This window comes from Manis javanica, chromosome 5 (assembly GCF_040802235.1).
Source record: "Manis javanica isolate MJ-LG chromosome 5, MJ_LKY, whole genome shotgun sequence".
Lineage (NCBI taxonomy): Eukaryota > Metazoa > Chordata > Mammalia > Pholidota > Manidae > Manis > Manis javanica.
In genome coordinates, this window is record NC_133160.1 from 94,874,960 (window position 1) to 94,888,369 (window position 13,410).

At 42.6% G+C, this 13,410-nt stretch overlaps 1 protein-coding gene across 2 annotated transcripts in view; it reads left to right on the top strand.

Moving 5' to 3' along the window:
- UNC5C (unc-5 netrin receptor C) overlaps positions 1–13,410 on the top strand; it is a 407,905-nt gene that overhangs the window by 381,751 nt on the left and 12,744 nt on the right. For both annotated transcript variants that reach the window (XM_037020211.2, XM_037020212.2), the window contains 2 exons: positions 2,973–3,122; positions 5,500–5,664. In XM_037020211.2, the coding sequence (XP_036876106.2) occupies positions 2,973–3,122; positions 5,500–5,664 (315 nt within the window). The remainder of the gene's footprint in view (positions 1–2,972; positions 3,123–5,499; positions 5,665–13,410) is intronic.

Sequence of the window (13,410 nt, forward strand, 5' to 3'; positions counted from 1 at the left end):
GTTCAGTGTGGATTCTTCTTATTGAATCATTTAATCCAGGGCTGATTTCTCCCAGAGGCACTAGAGAGCACATATGCCCAACAGCCAGGCGTCTCCAAAATGGAGCTCACACACCCCGGGACCGGTGAAACTTGGGGCAAAAAAAGATGTATTAGTGCCTCTGTGTTTATTCCTCTTAGCTCACACTTTTAACTTTATGTATATTTTATAATGTAATATGTTAACATACTGATCAATAGGTATATGATTTATAAAGAAACATAAAATGTATGCTCAGTTTTTCCAGTGATAGGCATATGCAGTCTAATATGTTTAGAGACAGACCTCTGCTCTAAGAATGGATGCATCCAGACGGGCAGCTACCAGGGTTCGTGTCCAACTGAATGGGAGAAAAAGGTTAGGTTCCTCCCAGTTGTGTGCAGCAGCTCTGTGTCACTCTTGGTTAGTGGAAAAATGAGAGTTTGAGAATATCCAAAGTGTGTTCTCAGAGAGTGTATGTCCCCACTGTCTTTAAAATGGCACGTTATTTGACACTTTCTCTCAAAGAAAGAGCTCAAGCTAGCCCAGGCTGTTTCCCCACCAGGGAAAACTCTTTACCAGACTTCTGAGGTCAGTGCTAGAGAAACCAAGGACTCAGCCTTATTCTTGGGCTGACTCCAACCCAGACTTTGCATTCAAAATGTGGTATTAGATTTCTTGACTTCAAGGTCATGGTCAATAGGCAGTTTAGGTTTTTTTCAATGGTCCTCCCTGCCAAGAAAACCGATAATGTTCTCTATATCCTCTGGCAATCTATGTTGCTTATAGGAATGGGGTGTGGATTATACATTGTTGGGTACAATTTCCTCCCGGAATACAATGCATCTTCTTTTAGACATCCCATGGAGATAATTTGGACATAATGAAGATCTATAGTAATCAGATAATTACTATCGATTGCTCTTTAGACGTTTTGATGAGGTAATTAGGGTGTACTGGAAAGAAGCTAGAACTGATTGATTGGCATGACTATAATCTCAAAGATTTCTAATTATGTTTCTTTTCTTCTAATGGCTCATAAACAAACATCATTTTAGCTTTAGAATTTGTCAGGTGCCAGGTTCACTGGGAACATAAGCTTTCTCTATTATGCTAACTAGACACTGAACATGATCAACAGAAGCTCATTATGCCTTGCTGCTGAAGCAGAAGAAACTGCAATTAACCCTCACTTTTCTTATTCATCTTCATTTCCACATGGCCAGATTCTTGTCGAGGAATGGAGAGTGAAGTGTTGTGGGAAGCTGCTTCCAAAAGGAGCATGTGCGGCTCTGGGTTGGGTGGGTCTGTATGGCCCACTGGGGAACCTGGGAGGCTGCTGAACCACAGGCACAATGACACAACATATGTGTCTGGGTAGCCAGTTGCCTGGTTGGGGGCTGGCTGACTGAGCAGGCTCCTGTCACAAGTAATAGCTAGCCATCAGCCAGCAAGCCTGAGTACACTCAATGTCAATATTCTCCAGCATCTGGACCATGCCTGTCTCTCTGTCAGTATGTAACTGCCTCATCTCTTCCATTAAATGATAATTAGAGAAATCCCTGTCTGAGACCATATTCCACATTATCCTAGCATTTCCTACACCTTATAGGACCTTTCAGCAGCTTGCATTGTTCAGAATAGCAGTCTGACTCAAAGATGATAGTTGCTAAGAACCACTAAAGAAACAGCTTGAAATGAGCTGTTTATATCCAATCAGTGATATTGGAAGCTCTCACTTACTGGTCTACATAGGCATGGGTTAGAATTCACTGAATGACCCATGCTCGTTGATATCCTTCTGGGTATAAGACAATCTGGTGCCCATACTCAAAACTCACTATGACCCATCTGTGCTTTGTACCTGGGTAGGAAGGACCTGAATGATTGCTGGCACTATTATACCCCATACTTTCAACTGAAATCACACCAAAGAAGAAAATCATATTTTGCTTTTGTATTTTTATAAAATTCATTATTTTCCTGAACTTATAAAGAAAGATCACAGATTGCCTACATACTGCTGTCACTAAAACCTTTAAAGCATGAGAGGAGCGCTGTGTACAGGGATGGTTCAGACAGCAAAGGAAAACCAGGATGTCTTATCCACTGATAACTTACCAGTGTTCTGCTGTTTGGATAACTGCAGCTGTAACTGGAAGTGCTTCAACTCCCATTAACTAGCTTGAGGAATGGAAATATATTTAGAATTTGTCTTCAAATTACATCTTTATATTATAAATAAGTAGAGTTACATAGCACATTTTATCAGCCAAAGTTCTTAAGAAACAAGGTGTTCTTTTTAAAATTTAATCTAAGGAACTGTTTAGTTCAGTATTTGGTGCTGACAACTTCCATTTTCCTCTAATAGGACTTATGAGCATATTTTAATTTTTTTGATAATTGGGAATTATGCAATGAATAATTTTAAGCAATTTTTTTATTATTTATGTAGATAAAGAAACTACAAAAGGTTTTTAAAAAATACCTAAAACACATTCCAAATTTTTGTTTTATGGCTGGGTTGGTTTTCTAGTGATTTTTTCCCCTTTCCCTAAAAGTTTCATTGAAAATCTACTACCTTATTTAGCTATATTTCTACTTTTTTTTCTCCCTTTTATTTGGGGTTCTTCCCATTTTGTGTTCTGATTGCTGTTCTTCTGAATTTGATTAAATATTCCACTTTACCATTGGGAAATGCAGACCTGCCTGAATTTGCCCTACAACAGTATGATGTGGATTGCTACGACATAGTTGGGGAGCAGTAGGTTTCCAGTCACATCCTGCCAGGGGTTTCAGTTGAAGGGTCTTGAGGCTGCAAAAGTGGGAGTCACATGTTGCACAAGTTAGGTGTGGTGTCGGGAGGCCTAGTGACAAAACATACTCGTTTGATGAGACAGCCAGCAGAAGTAATACAATTCAGTAATCCACTTTTGGCTTTGGGCATGTCATAGGAAGTTTTGCAGCTTGAGAGACAGATGGGAGGACAGCTTCTCGACGAACCGAAGGCTCTTCATTTTAAAGGCAGCACCCACAACCTGCGCCTCTCAATTCACGATATCGCCCATTCCCTCTGGAAGAGCAAATTGCTGGCTAAATATCAGGTAAGGTTTCCAAGCTGAACTAAAGGCTCAGAGACAGCTCCAAGAAGAGGGCTGAAATTATTTAGGCATAAGATGTTTTCTTCCTTGAAATTAATCATGCATCAGTCATACTTTCTCCAAAATAGTTTGAGGTTATTTAAGATTTTTGAAAAATACTTTATTGACATATTTGAAAGAATGCTTTTTTCTTGATTCTCCAAGTCATTGTACTATCATTGTTTTATTTTTAGTAAAAAGGACTTCCAAGTCCACCATTTCAATTAATTTTTAGAGTAAATGTTAAAACTGGCTTTATAAAACACAGCCTCAAATGCATTCATAGGCAAAACAGATGAACACTGTAACTCCGCAGGACACAGGTTAGGCTTCAGGCTTACTAGGAGAGTTGCTTTACACTGAAGACTCAGAGGGAACCCTGGTTTGGAGACTGAAATAGAATATAACAATAAAATCTGGTCAGGATTTTATTAAAATACAAACACAGGTCCCAAGTCTTATTGTACGTACCTGTGGGAAAACCAAAGGCCCACCAGGGGTTTTCACCTCCTCCTCCTCACTCAGGGAGCCTGAGCTCTCAGGAGACTGTGATGGGATCTCTAGCCTCATACCCAGTCTTAGGGATGCAGACGTACTTAGCTAAGCTGTGAACTGATGTCTGCACACAGACAAGTCCAGTCCTGCACCCCACCACTGCAGCTGAAGTCCCTGCCATTTCCTGCTGTAAATTAATGAACATACTCGAGTGAAGGGACCATTTCCAGCTCCATTCTCACTCTTATTTGTCTAGTATTTACATATAAATTGTGGGAAATAAACCTTGTAGTAGGCTAACAGTCTCTAACCATGATGGGGGGACACATTCTTCTATATAACTCAGCACTTGATGGAGAGATCTGGCTTTTGAGTTTCTCATTAAATTTCTTCTTTTGATTTCTTCTTTCTCCTGTTTTGCAACTATCCTAAAAGTTCACAAATCTTCCCGTTATTAACAATCTCCTTTGTGTGATCATAATGGGAAGTGCCATTTTTATAATAACTTTCATCTGACATTAGTTCAAGCTAAGCCCAGCTGGATTCTTACCATCTGCCAACACCCTGCACCTTGGGCTCTATCATTGAATCCCAGCAGGTCTGTGACTTAGGTGCTCTTTCACTTACTCTTTTGCAGATGGGGAAACTGAGGCATGCAAATGTTAGTAACTTGCCCCACAGCACCAAGCAAGCAAGGGGAGGGTGTCCTCACCTATACTGAATTCAGTCCTATAGCCTCTGATCTTAACCACCATGTTCTCCCACTTTTTATATATCAACCCTTTCTTTTCTTTAGAAAAAAGACCCTAGGATGGTGCTATATGGTATTTTAGACTTAAAAAAAATATGGTATTTTAGACTAAAAAAAAATGTTTGAGCCTTGGTACTTTTTCTGCCAAGGGCTTTTCTATGGCAGCGAATCAAGTCTGGTTTCCAGCTCGCAGTGAGTTTGTCTTTCCCCCTGTCCTGTGAGGGGGAGGATTCAGGCATGAGAGGGAGCTGGATCAGTGCCTCATCCTTCAGGTGTTCTTTGCTTTCCTCCAGAATATCATGGCAGGGATTCCTTTTAATGAGCAGGGACTGTAATGCAGGCTTTATTTGGGGATTTTTCTAAGCTTTTAAAAAGTCATTTACAATGGCTTTTTTGGTAAATGACAAGTGTCTCGTGGCTTAAGTATATGGATTCTGGAGGCTGACTCTGGGGTTCAAATCTCAGCTCTGCCACTCACTTAGCTGTGGGACTTGGGGTGAGTTATTTAACATCTCTGAGCCTCGGTTTTTCCATCTGAAAAGTTGGGGTGTACTTATGTATAAGCCTGTTGCTAGGATTAAATAAGGCACTTTGTGTAATATGAGAAAAGTACTTGGCAGCACAGTGTCTGATGGTTGCTTTTTTTTTGTAATAAATATCCACATTTAATAGACTGGCAAATGCACATTTCATTGTATTACTAACTGGTATATTAATCTTCTACATCTCAATGTGGTAGGATAGCCAACTTAAACATTTTTAAAACCATAATCATATATTCAGATTTTAAACTAAAATTATTCCCATCTTAGAAAAACAGGTGTCTAATTAATTATACTCTTAGGGATGATATTTTCCATGTTGTATCTTAATACCTTTTTCAAGCACTTAAAAAAACCTTTTAAATACATCACCTATTTTTTTGTATTGAAGTATCATTGATAGACAGTCTTATATTGGTTTTAAATATACAACACAGTGAGTGGTGCACCAGTTACCCATATTATTAATCCTCACTCCTAGTGAGGGGTACTATCTGATAGATGTTTCTAGTACCAGTCCCTCATTTGTGGTTAATACTTTTATATCCTTTAGGAAATTCCTTTTTACCATGTCTGGAATGGGTCTCAAAGAAACCTCCACTGCACGTTCACTCTGGAAAGATTCAGCCTAAACACAGTGGAGCTGGTTTGCAAACTCTGTGTGCGACAGGTGGAAGGAGAAGGGCAGATCTTCCAGCTAAACTGCACTGTATCCGAGGTAAGACGCTCTTGTCTGTCTCAGAAATCAGGGCAGAAAATGGCCTCCAGGGAGGAGAGAGAGTGGTGTATGAATGTTATCTCAATACAGGCGATGCGGGAAGTTGTGAGAAGCTTTCTACGGGTCCTATTTGGTAACAGACTAGTATTTTGAATGAACACAGGGAGCTAGATATATATAAAAGAATATAATAGGGAATCATTTTTGAAAAGCAAGTTTTATATATTTTATGAAGTGAATTTTAGGATCATATTCTAACTTTTTGCAAGAGATCTGAGTTTCAAGTATGAGGTTTAATTCAAGCAGCATGCACATGGAGTAACTTTTCCTGAAGTATCCCTTCATGCCCCACATTCTCCCATCCTCGGAGCTCACCTGCCTTTGCCTAGTACTGCCCAGTGGGTGAAGTAAAAGAGATGGGCCTCTGCCTCCACCCCTTCTTTTCTTTCTCTCCTTTTGTCTCTCTGTTGAAAGAAATCTCTTGGTCCCCTTTCTCTCTTCTACGCCATTCTCCAAATATAAGAAGAGATGCCCTTTTCTCAGAGTGGGAGAAATGTTCCAGAAATAGACTGAAATCTGTGTATTTTTCTCCCAGTGGCCATCCCTTTGCCTTTCTTTGCCAAGATTAGCCCACTTCCGCTGGTCATTTTCCCATGTCCACACTACAGAAAACAATGATCACTGTTATTTACAACTTCTCTGTCCAGAGAGATGGGTGCTTGTGACCTTATCTGTTACCTGGGACCCCCAAGGCTGGAGTCTGCACAGTGAAAACCCTTCACACTGGAGGAACAAAGGAAAAAGAATAAGCTGAGTGGTCAGAAGGTCGATCTTCTGGGGCCTCAGGAAGCCCAGCTTCGTGCTGCTCGCTGACCCCCAACCACAGGACTCTTGTATTTTAAAGCTACAGCTGGGCAGTGGAACTTAGAAGACTACGTGTCCCTTGCTGTCTCATGCACAGTGATGAATGAAATGTCACTCTGCTCAGTGCACCCTGCTCCGCATGTTGTGTTTAAAGACCGTCTTCCTTAGCAAGCCATTGGGGGCAGGGGCAGCCTGTCAGGCCCCACAACGCTCAATCCTTCTTTCCCACAGCCTGCAGAGGTGCAGTCATCATTTCCTCCTGTAGTTTCATGAGACTTTTGACTCATAAACAACTTTAGTCACAGCCCCTGGTGACATTCATAAGGGATGATCTCGGTGTCAGAGCGCCATGGCAACCGCCCGCCTCCGGTGCGCAGGCCCTGTCTCCCAGGCGCACAGCACCACCCCTGTGGGCTCCGAGGGGGGTTTTTCACTTTCCTAGCCCAGCAGGTCTGCAAAGTTCAATAACCACCCAGGTCCAGTGACAACAAAGGCTGTGGAATTTTGGAGGGGGGCGAAGAGGTCTGCTCCTTTGATGCTTGCTTTCTGTTCAGCGTGAACGTTTGCTGTGTGATGAAAAGGTGGATCAGATGCAGCCACCAATGAAAGGGAGCTGTTCAGCACTCTTACCCTGCGAGGGCCGCCACCCCACACACCAAAAAAAGATAGTTTTGCTTAGTGTGCTCACGATTTAAGGACTTTTCTTGTGCCAACATAGAGGAAAGATGATTTCTTTTGCAACTTGGCATCAGTCAGCTCAGAGAGGCCACCTCTTCAGTTGTGTTAGAGACCTTTGCCCATGTGTGACAGACAGGCACATTGAACAGAGGGGGGGTGCAGAAATGACTGGAGTCAGGTGACTGTGAGGACTAGGGGGCGCTCTGCTGCATCTGCTTCTGGGTCACTGAGCCCCACCATTGTTGTTAGCATTTGAATGCGGATACTTGTGGCCCACAGAAAGGGGAAGAGTAGGGCTGGGTGCTAACATTGGGGAGTGAGGCTCAGCTCTGCACAACTGCCTCTGGAGGGCCCTGGGGCCCACTGTGACTGACAAAGAATGACCAAACAGGCCCCATTTGTGGTGTCATTCTTTCAAACAGGCCTTCTTCCTAGGGCCACAAAGGGAACTAGCAGGTGGGCTGGGGTTACAATCCCAATGTCCTGTCTACCAAGAATGAGCTGATTTGCCAGGACTGTGGTGCTTACCCCACCTGCAGCCATTTATAAAGCGAGGTGGCCCTTGGCCTCTCCAGTCAGGCAGAGGACATGTTGCCCCCCACACACAGGGAGACCAGGCTGTGCTTGACATAGACTGTGGTGATGTCAAGAGCTGGCCAGTGGTTCCTCTTGGGCACTTTGGCTAGAGATCCCTTCACTGGAGACAAAGCCTTTAGTCACAGAGAGATGAAGTTTAAGAATAAAAATGTATGAAAGAGTAAAAGTATGGGTGTGAATGAATTTTTAAAAGAAAGAAAAAGCCTCATATCATCATTTACATTTTTAAGAAGAATGTGGAGGGGAATAATAACAGACAGGCTACCCATCACCACCGAGAGAGAGAGAGAGAGAGAGAGAGAGTAGTGAAGACAGAGAAATTAAAGACTCTTCAGGCCTCCTGTTTAGTTTTAGCTATAGACAAACACCTATCATAGGAAATTCCCAAATGGAGAGTTTCATGGGGATATAGACAATTACCTAATCCCTCTTGCCTCAGTTTCCTCATGCAGAAATTGATAAATGGTATCCACTCCTGACTGCTGTGAGAATTGAGTGAATGTTAGTAAGTGCTGTGAACAGAATGGCCCATAGCACATGTTCAATACATATTCACCATTATTGCTGCCACTGATTTTGTTAGAACAACTGGGCTCTTGTGTAAACACTGCCCCACAACCTGAGGCATCTGTCATCAAACTAAACTTTAAATTCCCTCTCTATCAAATTTTAAAAAATATATGAATAAAACCTCAACTTTAAAAATAACTCTAAATAAGTAAAACTTAGCTCCCAGAGAAAAGAAGATGGCTTAAGTCCTCGAGTTGGCTGGTCACACCATTTTAGCTGATAGCTTTGAGCCCTGGAAAAAAAGTGGAACATTAGGAGACATATTAGTCAGCTGTTTTACCAGATTATAATGATAACTTCTTACGTTTGCTAGACCTTATAATCTCTGTTAAATATAGACAAACACACTTTTTACACATGAAAAAATATTTAAAAAGTAAAAAGTAATACTGCTCTACAACAGCCAACCTGTTTTCTATAACCTGTTCCAATGGCCTTTGGAAAAGCCTAAATTCCTTAGTGATTTTAGAAAGAGTCACAATATGGAAGTGGAAAGTCACTGCTGTCATGAAGTGCTGAAAATGTGTGCCAGCACCCACAGCAGCTATTGAGTTAATGTTGGAAAAGCATATGTTTAACTGAGGGAGTCATAACATCAAAGACAGATGGTACCAATATCATAAATGATTATTATAATAGGCATTCTGTGAGAGTAAACTCTACTTTTACCTGGAAATAAAGAACTAAAAGCAACTGAAATTAAATGTCAATGAAGTTTAAATGTCAATGGTATTGTGTAGTTTTCTTTTACCTCCAAGGCTGTCAGCCATCTAATAAGAGAGAAGGAATTTTGCCCTGTTGGGATTGTTTCACCTGCCCAGAAATAGTGATTTTAGGAAGAGCCACAATATGGAAGTGGAAAGTCATTTCTACTGTGGAGTGCTGCAAAAGTGGGACAGCACCCACAGCAGCTAATGTTGTTTGGTAACAGTAGCCAGGGCTAGAGTCTCAGGACTTACAGGCCCAGATGAATGATGGTTCTTTATTCACCAAGAAAACATGACTATGTGATCAGGCCTTCCTGAGAGCCACGCATACCTTTACTTGGCCTTTACCTTGCCTGCATATCATGTTGATATGTTATCACATACATTGCATGGTCAAAAAATGGCAGCTAAACCCCACCTAGAGGTGGAGATTTCAGCATGATAACAAGCGAAGGGTGTCTTGAGGCCATTTGGGGCTGTCTTTGCACATGTCTCCAGTCAAACCTAAGCTGGTTCTGGACACTATTGCAACTTTCCAAAGTTCACTCAACTCCTATTGGCTCTGAAAAACAAACCTGACCTGTCTTGTTACCATTATTCTTTTTGGTGTATACAGCCTATGGTTTTGTCCACCCCCCCCTTTTTTTATCATTCCTCATTCTTGAGAAATCAGGGACAGTGATTGCTCTACTTCCTGCCAAAAGTGGGCATCAGTTGGTTAGAGGAATGAAACAGTCCCACAGTTACTTGTATATTTTTTCATGTACTCAGTCTGGATGGTTGGAGAGTTGGTATCCTCCTAGCTCAGGGTCCAGATGGCAGAGGAGCAGTGGTGGCCTGCAGTCTGTAAGACAGACAAGACCTGGCAAGACAGTTGAAAATCATGGGTCCAAATAGGAGAATAGAACCATAACCAAAGGAATGATTGAGCCAATTTAAACAAAACTACTGGGGAGATAGCCTTTCATAGAATTCCAAACCTCCTGAACAGAAGGGTTACTAAATCAGTGCAACCAGCTAGCTTACTGGTATATTTTCTTTACATCTCATTCCACCTGTCTTTTGTGTTTACCCATGTGCAAGAGGAAGTGTTAGCAACCACACAAACACCTCTGTGCGCTGCCAGGAGATAATCCAGAGCTATTCTGTTATCCATTACTACATTCTCTAAGGAGTATACCAAAATTTTTAGTGCATCTAAACTAGAAGTTATAGGTGTGGCTAATTCCTCCATTGAAGTGGTTAGATTTCAAAGGGTGGCCTCATGCTAAGCAAAACCTGCCCCCCATAGTGCAGCTAGCCCCAGTGCTAAGCCTAGGCTGCAATTACTGTTCCTAAGGCTCTCTTCTCTCTTGTCTGATTCCCTGGACAATACGTACTCTATGTTGGACATGTCCCAAGGTATACTGTCCACATAGCCAGACACTTTTGACACAGAGAAACAGTCTGGCCTGGTTGGAATATTTTAGCTCCATGTGTCCCGTGGGCATTTGGTTTCTTGGGCCCCCACAGGGGAGCATAAATCCTTTGGTATACATATCCTCATCCATAAATTCTCTGGAGAGACAAAAGGGCTAGGGCCAAGGGTGAGCTAGAGGTACCAGCATGGCATAAGGGAGATAATGGGCCACACTTGTAAGGTCTAGGGAGCCTACAGGCTTCGTTACACATATGGGGCTATGATGCCAACTTGTATTTCGGCAGTCACCTCCATCCCTGCCATTCCCCAGGCTTTCAAGAGTTAGAATAGTCTTAAGTCTTTCAGGAATAGTGGCTATATCCCTGAAAGGTTTGGCTGTCTTTAATCTGAGTCACTCTCTTGTTTAAACATAAGGCTGACTTGTTAAGGATCTCCTCCACAGGGTAGTTGCAAATTGCAAGATTGTAATTGTCTAGGACCCATTTCTTTGAGTGCTCTGGATTGCAGACAGCTGCCAAGGTCCAAGCTGGGCAGGGTGGCATTTCAATGTACAACATCAAGGGAACTGGTTAGCACGTAAGGGAGAGTCAAATTAAAACAGGAATTCTGTCTCTGAAGTAGGTGTCAAGATAGCCTCCAGAGGAAGTTCCCCTTTTAATTCTAATTACTAGTGGAGGAATCTGGGCAAAGTTGTAAGTCAGGACCACCACAGTGGCAGCTGTGGAAGTCGGGTGGCATGCCCAGCATTTGCTCATAGTTCCTCCTGTAGCCACTGCCTGAGAGATTTGCACACACAAATTGGTTTCTTATTGTCCACAGGCAGGAAGAGATACATCAAGGACTATAAACAAGGCTAAAGGATAGAAGGTATTCATTTTAGTTTCATAAGAATGAGGGATGATTAGGGTGAACACAGAAAGTGGTTGCACCCTGGAGGGACAACACAGGATCATTGAAGCAAGGCAGAAATTATAATCGAGCATGCAAACAAACTGACAGCTACAGCCCACAACAGGGACTCCCTCTTTACTTAACTTTGGAGCAGCTTTTCTTCTGAAGAGCAGCTTAAGATCAGCAAGGGGTTCCAAAGAATATTCTGAGGGCTGGGAGAAGTGGGCACCTAGAATGTGCCACCCTCTGACATCATGGTGCTCTCCAGCTTTGTAGGCTTCACCTGCACCATCCTGTATAGTTGGGGGAGGACTGGTTTTCTAGTAAAGAGATCTGGGTGGGTCCATTAATGTTACTGGTATGAGTTTACAACAGTGTGCTGGATCCAAGGCTTACCCCCTTTCAACTTAACGGAAGACTGAGTTATTAAACATTCCACAAATGGTTCCACCCACCAAGGACACGACTGATCCTCAGGGTGTCTGTTTTCCCAGGATGTAAGCAACACCCCATCCCCTGGAGTCCGAGGCCACAACAGGTTAGTGGGGAATGCTGACCTGCTGGAGGTGAACTTACAAATAGACATCAGTGTGGCACTGAAAGACTGAACATATTTAAAAAGGTCTCATTCTCCTACCCTTTGTGGCTCTGAATCCCCCAACCCAAACTTACAGTAAAGGAAGGATCTCCCACATAACAGTTCATAAGGACTCAGTCGGAGCTTCTGGGGGCCAGCCTGGCTCTCAGCAATGCAACCAGCAATGCCTTACCACAAGGCAAGCTTCCTGACAAATCTTAGCCAGTCTTTTTTATGGTGTAGTTCATGTTTTTCATTTTCTTTTTTTTTTTTTTTTTTTTGTGGCCTGAGGTCTCCATGAGGCTTCCACTATATTCCGAGAACTACAGAGACTTCCTGAGTCACTGTGGCTGTGTAAGTTTCTCCACTCTCACTTTGTATTGAAAAAGGCAATCAAAACCAAGGAATTTCTTTCAGGAAAATCTTTACAACTACTGATGCCTTTTCTCTTCTTCCACCCTTCCTGCAAAAGTACCTACCAAAACCATAAGGTAGCTCAAGACTCCAGCAGCTTTAGGCATCATAGTAAAGTCTACCGGCCGGTCCTTGCCTAGTCTCATCCCATAAGACTGCTTTCCCTTCATAGGTGGTGGAGGATTGGTCTTTGGGTTATTTTTGGCACATAGTATGCATTATTGTGTTATTTTCTGAATCGTCCTCTGCATATCTGGGCCAACCATAAAGTACCACATCCATTTGTAAAGTGGCATCTCTGCCATGGTGGGTGAGCTGGTGGGTGTGCCTAATAACCTCCACCGAATGCTCAGGGATTAATACTATTCCCTGCCTGTGACATAATCCAACCTTCTTTGGTATGTTTATATTTGGCATATAGAGGCTCTGCCAGTCACTAGTCAAAACCCACATTCATTAGCTCTTTCCAAATCCTGAGGGGAATACTTGGGTCAGCTTCTGGACAAGTCTGTTTCTGGTATCAAGACTAAGGTCTGGGCCATTGGCAGTCTTACTTTATGACCTGGTTAGCAGCTTTATCAGCCTGTTATTTCCTCTGGCTACCATGCCGTCCACTATATGATGTCCAGGACAGCACACACTGGCTACCTCCTTGGGTCCCATTATTACTTCCAGCAATTCTAAATCTCTTCATCATGTTTAATTTCCTTTCTTCCTGCTGTCAGGATCCCTCCCTCCTTCTAAATGGCTCCAGAAGTGTGTACCACAGAAAAAGCATATTTAGAGTCAGTATATATATTATTATTTTTTTGTTTTTATGAACCTGCAGGGTGCATGTGAGGGCAGTCAATTCAGCCTTCTGGGCTGAGGTACCTGGTGGGAAAGCTTTGGCCTCTACAATCTCCTGATATGATACCCTGTTCTTCATAGGCCACATCCCATGAAGCTGCTCCCACTATGACATGCCTAGGGCCAGATTCCCCAGGGTCTGATCTGCCTGGTCCAGCCAGCTAGAACAGACTCGATAA